The following is an 11355-nucleotide window of genomic DNA, read 5'->3' as shown; positions in this document are numbered from 1 at the left end:
TTCGTTAGGTCAGGGGACCATCTTCATGTGTGTCTGTGCAGCACCTAGCACCGGGGGGGGGGGGGGGGCGGATCCCTGACTGGGACCTCCAGGTGCTTCTGCAACAACAACAGAGAGCAGCAGAGACCAGGAAACCCCAAATTATTATTAAGAACCAACCCACTCCTTTCCTGGCGGCTTACTGCAGCGCAGCACAATCCGAGAGCAATGCTGTCCAGGGGGTTCACCCGGCCACAGTTCCATGCAAAGGGGGGGAAGAAAAAAAAATTTAAAAAGGACCAGCACGTATCTGTTCTAAAATAAACATTTTTAATCCTTGCTGGGCGTGCCCCTTTTAGATTGCAGAAACCCTCCCCTTCAGATGGAGATGCTCCAAACAGTGACAAACAAGATAACAATCCAACTCAAAACCAAGACCAACTCCCCCCCCAGGCACCGGGATATTTGAGAGAGATGATTTCAAGTTTTTAAACCCTGCGCACTGGGTGAAGAACAAAGAGTCAATTCATGTCACAGCCCCGATTGAGACTCTAACAGAAGGACTCAAGCCGTTGTGAGAGATTCCCTTACCAGCATTCTTGGCACTGGCTGAGAGCCTAACAATTATTCCAGTTTCATGACCTGATCCGGTTTGCCACATTGCTGCCCTGTGTTTATTTTTGTTCTTCAAGCAGTTCTGAAGGTGGAACTAGCCTGGTCAGTTTCATGCTCTGCTTCTCCTATGGAGCACTCTGCACTAGGCTGTCTATGGTGAGAATTTTTCGAAGCATTCTCGCACCATCAGTGTAGTCATTGCAGGAGCGTGGACACAGCTCGGGTGCAGGCAGTGTTAAACCAGGCTGGTGTCTAGACTGAGCAGGGATAGACAGCACCATGGCAGAGATGCCAGAGCCCAATCTACACGAATACTTCCATGGTGCCAGTTGTGGGTAGTTCTCCCACTGTTGGCTCACACTGTGATGCCACAGAGTATGTTAGTTACTGGCAATGAATGCTCATTTATAGATTCATTTATATAACTTAATACACATAGGCCCCATCCCAGCATATGGGAGTTCTTTGATCTGCTTGGAGCGAGGAACAGAAACTGCTCCCTCACTCGGTTCCGGGATGAGACCCTACAGCCGATTAGCTCTGTCTAGTTGCAGAAGCGGAGCAGCTGCAGGATGGGAGAAGCGACGCTACCAGGACAATACTGGTGAGGTTAGATTTCGCACAAGGTGAGATGTTTAAAGGACAAAAAACCCTTTCCACTGAGGATTTAAAGTTGTCCTGAAAGCCTGCCCCTTCGTGGCAAGGTGTGTAAATCCCTGGATGTCACAAACACAAACTTTCTGTGGCGGGCACTGGCACTGCTACTCTTTAGTGAGCAAATTCAAATCCCATTCAAGATTAGCTTTAAGGGTAGCTACAGGCAAACTCCTCAGGAGGCTTCTGCAAAACCTGATGTTCTCGCTAATGTAGCAAGACTGCAGTGAGTTAACTACAAAAATAAATAAACAGTGTATATATTACTTCCTTTGCCTCCATTAACATTTTCTTTGCCCGATATCTCAGACGCAACTAAAGATCTACTATAAATAATTAGCCTGTCTAGTGCTTGACAAAGCTAAATTAACCCTCACTCTTCTCCTCCCAGGACAGGAAAGTTTCATCGACCCTTATTTTATAGGTAGGGAAACCAAGGCACACAGAGGATAAGTGACTTTCCCATGACCGCTTGAGGTGGTGGAAGAGTTCAGAAGGGAATCCAAGAGTTCGCCCCCCACCCCTTTCTCCTCTCCCTCCCCCGCTCCCCAGGACAGCTCACTCCCAAAGGAAAGAAGGCCGCGCGCTGGCTATTGATAGTTAAGGTCACAAATCAGCAGCAAACTTGGTGCTCCGAGATCTGCTCCCTGCAGGATCGGGGCCCCGGAGAACGAAGTTGTTGAAGAGGAAAGAGGTTTAGCCTGACTAAAATCTGTTGCTACCCAAATAGCGTGATTGTGAAATGCTGCTGTGGTGCCTCCTGGTGAGGCAGGCCCCACTTCAGGACAGCTGCATGGCTGCGCTGCATTATGGAAGACATAACCTGGCCAGGGATCCCGGCCCACACAGAACAGGAGCGAGAGGCACTTGAACCACAGCAGGATTTCGGAATCAAAATCATTTCCATTCCCGTGTTCCGTTTTCTGATGGAAAACACGTACGTCTGCCGTGGAAAGCAGAGGCATTTTGCCAACGTTTCATTTGATCAAAGGCCCGATTTTCCATGAAAAAGAAAAAGGTTTTGACTGAAAATTTTCAACCAGCCCTAAAAATGTCTCTGCAAAGCTTGGCGGTGACTCTTGCATGATGGTGCCTTCCAATTCCATAGATCTAGCCCATAATCGGACTCGGATCTACTTTTTCATTCCCGCGTTGGCTCTGCAGAGCTTATGAGAGCAGGCGCTGGTTTCTCTTCTGGCTCGCGTGTCACTAACAGATCTGTTCACTAAGTTCCAATGACAGGGACAAATTATGTCCTATGTTTCCTTCTTTTAGGCATGGAAGCCAAATTTCCCCCTCCCCCCCCCCCCACTTCTCCATGCTAAAGGAGAATGGGTCACAGCCAGGAGGATAAGATACAACCTGGGTCTGGATCACCCTGTCTGGTAGAACTAGCGCGTAAGGTTTTAAAACCCATTACCCATCCCGAGGCATGTTAATCACGTACGCTGTGAAGGATAGGCAGCATGCTGGATCGCAAGATAGCACGCAAGTTTCCTCAGCAGACAAGAGGGCTGGCAGACAAAATGGAAACAGCAGTAAGAGATATCCGAAGGAGAGGAGAGAATCTACATGCTTGTAGTGCAGTAAGGGGCTGGCCAAGGGTTAATCGCATTTGTCCTTTGATAAAACATCTGGAGTTGTAACACACAAGAACATGCAGAGCTCACTGCCTCTGAAGTCCATAGATGGCACCAACTCCCAGCAGCAGTTCCCTGTACAGCAGGCAACGAATGGGATCTTCATGTTCGGAGGTTAATCAGAAACTGACCGGCCCGCTGAGGGTGGGACGACACGACAGCTGTAGTAGAGCCCAATGGGCAGAGGTGGCCTCCAGAGAGTCGATGAATGCAGAAGAATCTGCACCACGTCACTGTTACTCAGGAGAAGTCCGGGGCAGAGCTCTCTCTTCAGAACAGGAGAGATCAGAGCAGGGAATTAGCGACCGGAGAGAAGCAGAGGCCGTAGTGGGCTCGGCTGCAGCCTGGTCGTCCGACAGGCCAAGACGACTCACTGGGAGCTCATCTGCTGCTGCAGGGACTTCGTGGAATCCAGCCGGATAAACAGGGCTAAACCGGGACGGAAGAAAGGATGGAAGTGTCAGCTCAGAACAGCCATGGCAACCAGAGAGCCGCATGTGTGCGGGGCCCCGGCGCTTCCCAGGGAGAGGAAGTGTCTGTCCTGTGCTCTGCACTCTACGGCACAGGGCTGTTCTCAGACAGGCAGAGCACCACTGCTCTTCTGGAGAAATGCGACTCGCTCCGCTCTGCCAAGTGGTTTGTCCTTTGCCAGCTCTCCAGTAGGGGGACCCTGCAGCTTCCACCCACGTTGTGAAAGGGACAGAGGCTTGGAGCCGCAGGCTGTCTCTGCAAAGCAAGCAGCAAGGGCCAGTGCTGGGTATTTCCTTACTGCTTCAGCCAGCTTGTACCTTACGCAGTGAAGAGACCAGGTCCAGGCCTCGATCCTACAGCAGGATCCGCTAGCGCGGAGCCCCTGACTTCAATGGCACAGGGCTGGCTGGCAGATTGCACCGTGCGCCGCACTTTAATAGAATAGGTCTTTGCTGCCCTCTAGTGGCTGGTTCGCAGACTTTTGAGCCTGCTGAGGCTGGTGCTTTTTGAGTACCAGGCCCCGCGGGGGTTAGCCCTCACTGATGACCCATCTAGAGCATCTAGACTGGGTCACCTAGAGCCAGACGGTTCTTGGAGATGGGGAAGGGGAAGGGGAGGGAGCACCCAGGACTCCATGTCACCAGGGGTTCCTTCATTGTGGTCATGTCCAGGTACCAGCATGGGAAGGCACACGCTGGGCCAGATACCGTTTCTGTTCCCCATGCAAAGCTATTTGCACTGGGACAGAAAGTCTGAGGCCCCACAGCCCTATCTGACTGCCCAGGGGCCAAGTGCCCGCAGCTTCTGCTTCATCTATTAAAGCCAGCCGCATGAGCCTTACCGGTCGCCTCTGCATGAAGCGTTTGGCCATCGATGCTCCTGACTTGGCAGGACAGAAACACTTTCCTTCCCTCGACTTGGTCCACTTTGCTGTCCACCAAGACCACCGAGCCCAGCGGAATGGGGCTGCGAGAAGAAAACAGCTGATGGTTAGTGAGATTCCACTTCCTGTCCTATGCCGTTGAGCGTACCTGCGAGCTGTTAAACAGCCACCGCGTTCCACCCCAGAGGTGGCAGCACTGTAGTGGCGGGTGAAGCAATCTAAAGTTTCCTAGAAGAGAATTTCGTTAAGCTCGGGTTAAAGTTGAGAACACAACCTTAACCAGTAAGCTGTGTCACCCAGAGAGGACAGAAAGTCTAAGCAGTGGCTCCCAACATCAGCTTTTACTCGGACATCACATCCTCACCCACAGTCACTCCAGTGCTTGCAGAGCCATCCTAGATAGCCCACTGCTCTACTGCCTAGAGAAGTTAACCAGCTTTTGTTCTGAGGAGTACTTAGGAGGATGTGACTATCCTCACAACACCCCAGTGAGGTAGAAAGGTGATGTCCCCATTTTACAGATGGGGAGCAGAGGCACAGAGAGATCTAGTGGCTTCCCAGGGTCTTAAAGGGAGTCTGAACCCAGATTCCAATCCAGTGCCTTAATTGCAAGCTCACTGTTCCTTAGAAAGGCTTGTCTGGATGTTGGAGAGGGGCGAGCGGTTCCTTAGTGCCCAGTCAATAGTACATTGATTGAGTTGGAAGCATACTTAGATCTTTCTGGATGAACAGGGCTACAAACCTAAGGGCACCGAGTTGTCAAACCATTCCAGAGCAGGACGCAATTGAAGTTATTATCTGACCCCTAGTCGTGGACCCATAGCGCTAGGTGCTGCACAAACACAGACCCAGGAGATGGGCTCTGCCCCGAAGCGCTTACAATCTCTTTGCACTGTCGTAGGCCCCCTGATTTTACCGGTAAGCCCTGAGGCTACACAGAAGCCTTAATTCACTTACTTCCTGTAGTTTATACTGAGGTTAGCCGTCATCACCCTGCCAGCGACAAATATAGCGCAGCCCCCAATTGTGCTGTCAATGATTGTTGCAGTGGAGCCCCCGTGGGCAAACCTGAAAGGCAGATTGGGAAGGTGACGTAAGAAAGGGTTGAACATGATCTCCCGAGACATGAGTGCTGCCGCTCTCCCACCCCAGTCAATGGCGGTTAAGCGGATCACAACTCTCGGGGAGGACAATTAACGGGACCTCCTCACCCCGGATGCCCTTCCAGATAGGGGCCCGGCTGGAACAGACACACCATCCTTTTCTCAGACGGGTTAAGGAACATGGCATATTCGAAGCCCACTCCTTCCGTATCCATGTTTCTGGGGAAGAGGCGGGTTTCCTTCCGCTCCTTCTCAGACGTCAGCTTCAGCGATTCTAGTCGGGTGGAAGAAAAGTGACAACAAATGAGCGGCAAGGTGCAAAGCTGCTAGGAGTTAAAGGCACAGCACCAGGCTAAAAACGAAGGCCCAGATGCACAAAGATTTCCACGGACGTCATAGGCGCCGACTTCTTCTGGAGCCAGTGGGTGCTCGACCCCCATCTGTCCCTGGCCCCGCCCCCTCCCCAACCCCTTCCCCCAAATCCCCCCCCCCACCCCCCCCCCCCCCCGCCGCCCCTATTCAACTCCTTCCCCAAATCCCTGGCCCCGCCTCTTCCCCCCTCCCTCCCAGAGCTTGCTACAGCTGTTTGGTGGCGGCAAGTGCTGGGAGGGAGGGAGGAGCAGAGACGCGGCACACTGGGAGGAGGCGGGAGGGGGGCCGGGCGGGGAGCTTGGCTGCCGGTGGGTGCAGAGCACTCACTAATTTTTCCCATGGGTGCTCCAGCCCCGGAGCACCCACGGAGTTGGCACCTATGGCGGACGTTAGGAGCCTGAATACCTTTGTGGATCTGGGCCTAAATCCCTTACTTGTATGGCTAACGATCCCTTGGATTGTTACGATTCAAAATGTTACAAGGCTAAGGTGATTTTTCCACTACGGATGCTTTTCAGATTTAATTGGGTTGACCTGTAAAGCCAGGCTAGTCAGTTTCGCTTTCTAGTTCTCCTGCACTAGAACACAGGTGAAATGTTGGTATTTGCTGTTTGATAAGCTGGGACAATGTGCTTACCACTGAGCCAGCCACAAAACGCAGACAGGCCCAGAGTTCACGGGATGCAACGGGAAGCTCAGAGGAAGGGAGACAAGGAAGAGAGGGCTTTTTTTGTTTCTAATGTTCGTTATTGACTCGTTTCCTATGGGCGCCTCCAAGGACATGAGTCTGCAGGAGGGGAGAGTGGTTTGGCAGACTGGAAGCATATTTCATGCTTAAAGGGCGGCATGGAAAGAAACACAGAGATGGTTGCAGGAGAAACAGCTGACCACAACATTTGCAGTTTGGACTGCACAGGGGGAAGGGGAATGTTTAGATCCAAACCAAAATACACACAAGGAAATTTAAGGGGAAGTAACAGCAATAGAATTCTCATTTGGTAACTGACTTCTAGAAATGCTGGGCACAAGATATTATAGAGGCAGGATTCAAAAAGATTAGTCACTGATAGAAATAAAGAAACTATTCTCCAGAGTTACCCTAGCTGGATAGAGGGGTAAATAAGGCATATCAACCCTCAAGGTTCAGGATCTAAACCGAGCCGTCAGCTGCTTGGGGTTGGGATGAAACTACCATCTTTGCATAGTTATTCGCTATGGGGGAAAGGGGGTGTATTACTAGCCACTATCAGAGACAGGATGGCTCATTGGTCTGATCCAGAACAGGCACTTACAAATAGGAGAGTGAACAGACATTGTTTGCCAGAGCTGGGGTTGATTTTACCCTCTACCCAGGAGGTGGCAACAGGAATGTGAGATGGTTAGTGGTAACACACACACACACACACACACACACACACACAAAGTATCTCAGGGTAAAGATAGGGGGTCTGATTTTCCCCTCAGTTACACCAGTCCCCACTAGCACTATTCTGAATTTACACCAGCGTTGGTGGAGGAAAACTCAAGCCCGTGAACCAGTGCATGTCTTCAAGGCTTTCGTGACAATCCTAACACATACCAGACAAGGTAAAGGAAGTAGGGTGAATACTTGATCCAGAATTCCAGAGGAAGACACACACACACACACCAGAAAGCCTTGCCTGGTATATGATCAATACTATTGCTGTAGGAAGGAATCCTTTTCCATGTCCCATCTTTACACATCTCCAGGAACCTGCTATACAAATCCATCATGCCCTGGCTCCAGCTGGAGTTGGGGAGGGCATAATCCTTCGACTGTCTGGCCTGAGAGAGCCAGGTCTGAAAAGAAAATGTTGAGATACCGTGAAGCTGGTGACCATCTCCTAATAATCCTGCTAAGCATTCATCTAGCACTTTGAGCCTTCAAAGCACCATGAAAGCTTTAATCCACCCCATTTGACAAGCCAGAGATCCAGACAGTCGTAGATGCAATCTGCCTGCTTTGTGTTGGGTTTCCTTTTTGCATAGGGTCTAACAGGACAATTTTGAAAGGTGCAGTGACTGCATCCCCTTTTGGAAAACATCATTCTCCGTTTACTTCCTGTGAAAAGGTTTCCATGCAATGATGCAATGGGGTGCGGTTATTTATCTAGTGAACACTGAACAGGTTTTCAGAAGCAGCCACAAGACAGAATAAACCACCACACAAATCCAGAGTCACGTAAGTGCACCTTATCATAGATATCTAGGGTTCAAAGGGACCTTGAGAGGTCCTCTAGTCCAGTCCCCCACACTGAGGCAGCACTAAGTAAACCTAAACCATCTCTGACAGGTGTCTCATAGAATCGTAGCACTGGAAGGGACCTCGAGAGGTCATCTAGTCCAGCCCCCTGCGCTCATGGCAGGACTAAGTATTAGTTTGTCTAACCTGTTCTTAAAGACTTCCAATGATAGGGATTCCAAAACCTCCCCTGGCAACTTATTCCAATGTTTAGCAATCCGTATAGTCAGCAGGTTTTTCTAACATCTAACTTCAGTCTCCTTTGCTGCAGATTAAGCCAATTACTTCTTATCCTACTTTCAGGGGACATGGAGAACTACTGGTCATCGTCCTCTTTCTAACAGTCTTTCACATATTTGAAGACTGGTGTGGTCCACACTCAGTGTTCAGACCCCCACCTTGTCCAGCTGTTATGTTAGCTAGCGAGATCTAGTTAGACACAATGAGCCAAATATTCTGAACATTCTTTCCAGGGTTGAAATGCAGTAGTTCCTCTTGCACTGGATGCAATTAGCAAATGGCATCAAGTCAGCAGTATATAATTTTTTCCCCAAGTAAGCAGAGTATACTTTAATGGGGTAGCAAAATATCGCTCTATAAACACAGACTCACAGTTAAGTGACTTTTTTTTTTTTTTTTAAACTCAACTTACTTACATGTTTCCAAATCCAATTTACAGTCATTATGGATGCTTTGTTGACTGAATGCATCTCAGATCAATAAAGTCACTTTTGCTTTTGATTACAATCGCTTTCAGTTTTAGCACCTCTGCTGCCATGTTACAAACCATAGCAGATCAAAGTTTGGTTTTAAAAAATAACACTTCATTTGAAGAACAACAATCAAAGCCTGTGAAAACTTTTCTATTGCTCTTTGGTCTTCAAACCTCAAGTTTTGGCCCAAATACTATAGTGTGTTATTAGTCAGGAGACTGCTGCCTATAACAAAGGTAGCCCAAATGCGTTAATCACATTGTCTGCTAGAAATATTTCCAAGCTAGGAATTGGGATTAAAAATGTCTTCATGTGATTTTATTGGCATAAAGTCTTCTGTGACTGTTTTAAGGAACAGAAACGAAAGTGGTGCATAATTCAATCACACAGGGCAACCCATGAGATACTCAAGAAAAAGTTTAATATAGCAAATAAAATTCCGATGGTATTGATTTGTTATATTTAAGAAAGGCAAAAGCATCTTTGTTATAACATGGTGTTGTTCATAATGCTTCATATTCCAGACACAAGAATTCTTCCTCTGATTATTTTCAGAGAATTGCAATTGCTAGCCATCTGTCTGCAGATTCCTATCCCTTCCTCACAATAGCCTAGCAAAGGGGGCCACTCATTCATTCTCTCAGCACAGAACACATTTTTAAACAAACATATAGCTTTCACCAAGGTAATAAGGGAATGATTAAAAGACATTTCTCTCCGTTTTGTCTTCTCTGTTGCATCAGAGGTGTTTTCAGCCAACTGAACTATTAGATGGGTAGGCAGGAGAAGATTCACCTTAAAAGCATATATCTGAACTGCAGTTCTGTGTTAGAATACTAAATCATTTTGTCTAGATAGGAGGAAGCTGAACTGTCTTTAACTCAATGGTTTTCAAAATTTACAACCACTAATACTACCTGGTGATTGTATAATGCCTTTCGCCATAGGGTAGGAAAGCTTCCCTCCCAGCCCTCCCAAGACATTTCTCTCTCTCTTCAAATTATGGGGAACTCAACAGACAGGTTGAGAAATTAAGACTAGCCACTGATTATAGGTGCCTCAACATCTGTGAGTTCAAGCTGACACACTGTGGTCTAATATTCATAAATCCTGAGTGCCTACAACTGCAGAGTCACTGGGAGATGTTCAGTACCCCTGAAAAGCAGACCCCAAGTTGGGCACCCAGAAATTGAATGATCACAGATGAGTGGCCACTTTTGACCCGGTTTAAGAGATATGTCCAAGGCCAGCAACAGAATCAGGGTCAGAGTTAAGATTAAAAACTTCTTGGCTTCTGGTTCTCTATCCCCTGCTCAGTTCATGCATCTCTCAAACTGGGAAGCGATACTCACCACGGAGTTCCAGAGCGGACTGCATGGGGCAGCTGGACTTAACCCTCGAACGACACCGCAGCGTGACACCTTTGGATCTGGACGGAGGACTGCACCGCAACCAAGCCCCCTTGCCAACCTAACACAATTCCTCCACATGGCTTCTAGTGCAGAGATAGCAAACGTTGAGACTTGCTCCGTCAACGCAGCCCACAAATGTTGTCTCTGTTGTCACGCAAGCCGGGTGCAACGAGCAGGAATCACTCGCCTCAGGCTTCTAGCAGCATCAGAAGGGGCCTACCCACCAGATGCTGATTTCACAACTGCTGGCTAGCAGCATCTTGGGAAATTTCACGGAGCTCGGTGGAGGCAGGATGGGGATTCGGGGGCAATCCCGTCCCTTCTACCCGGGGCTGCGCAGCAAGGATTGGACTAGCCCCAGCCAGGCTCTAACACACCAGCGTGGGCTCTATGGCTTAGAGCTGCACCACGGGCTTGAATGGGGGGCTGAGGGAGGGGGGGACCACTGGCCTGAATGGGGGGCTGAGGGGGGGACCACTGGCCTGAATGGGGGGCTGAGGGAGGGGCCCTGCCTTGTGGCTCAGCCCCCCCCCCAGAGGCCAGGCTGCAGCAGCAACAAGTGAGGAAGGGGAAGCCCACAACTGGGGTGTGCCCTAAGGAACTGGGGGGGGGGAAGGGCTCACCCCTGAGTGACCTCTGACCTTGGAATGACCTCCTGGCCCCAGCAGCAATGGAGGGCTCCCTCCGTGATCTTTGACCTAGGATGGTTCTAGGATGACCTCTGACCCCGTGTGGGGGGGGCTTTCCACTGACCTCTGACCCCAGTGCAGGTGGCAGCTCCCGCCTCCCCCCAGCGAGCTTCACCGGCGACCCAACGTCAGGTGTGCAGCTGGGGCCGGCTTAGACGTTACAACCGCGTGACGTCACGCGCCCCACCACGTGACAAGGATGGCGCGCCGCTGCCGCCGCTCCGCCCCTTCCGGCGCCTTCTTCCCTGTTGCCATGGGAACTAGGGGAGACCGGCCGGAGAGCAGCAGCCTCGTTCCCGCCCCACGGGGGGGCGGGGCCGTTACACCTTTCCCGGACCCATAGAGTCCCCGCCCCCCCTAGAGAGACACCCCCAGGGCATATACAGACCCTCCAGTCTCTATAGCCCCCCCCAGGCTAGAACCCCATAGAATTATCCCCGAGTCCCATATAGCTCCCTAGCGCCCATAGAGCCCTCCCCAGGTCCCATATAGCTCCCTAGCGCCCATAGAACCTTCCCTCCCCAGGTCCATATAGCGCCCATAGAGCCCTCCCCAGGTCCT

General features: G+C 50.2%; 1 protein-coding gene across 4 annotated transcripts; it reads right to left on the bottom strand.

Moving 5' to 3' along the window:
- Window positions 1-288: 288 nt before the first annotated feature.
- On the bottom strand, window positions 289-10937 carry LOC112115616 (acyl-coenzyme A thioesterase THEM4). Of its 4 annotated transcripts, none has more exons than XM_024212747.3 (7): window positions 10859-10937; window positions 10046-10188; window positions 7379-7538; window positions 5454-5619; window positions 5200-5310; window positions 4201-4325; window positions 289-3317 (listed from the first exon to the last, which is right to left on the bottom strand). In XM_024212747.3, exons 2-7 carry the CDS (start codon window positions 10181-10183, stop codon window positions 3259-3261), a joined length of 759 nt encoding a protein of 252 aa, XP_024068515.1. In that variant the 5' UTR covers window positions 10184-10188; window positions 10859-10937; the 3' UTR covers window positions 289-3258. The 4 variants fall into 4 exon arrangements, with proteins under 4 accessions (XP_024068515.1, XP_024068516.1, XP_024068513.1 ...); XM_024212748.3 differs by having other exon boundaries at window positions 10046-10185; window positions 10859-10933; XM_024212745.3 differs by having other exon boundaries at window positions 10747-10931.
- Between the last annotated feature and the right edge of the window lie 418 nt (window positions 10938-11355).

This window comes from Terrapene carolina, unplaced genomic scaffold, assembly GCF_002925995.2.
Source record: "Terrapene carolina triunguis isolate 2854851 unplaced genomic scaffold, T_m_triunguis-2.0 Scaffold227, whole genome shotgun sequence".
Taxonomy (NCBI): domain Eukaryota; kingdom Metazoa; phylum Chordata; order Testudines; family Emydidae; genus Terrapene; species Terrapene triunguis.
The sequence above is the reverse complement of the archived record's forward strand: the minus strand, read 5'-3'. Positions and strand labels throughout refer to the sequence as shown.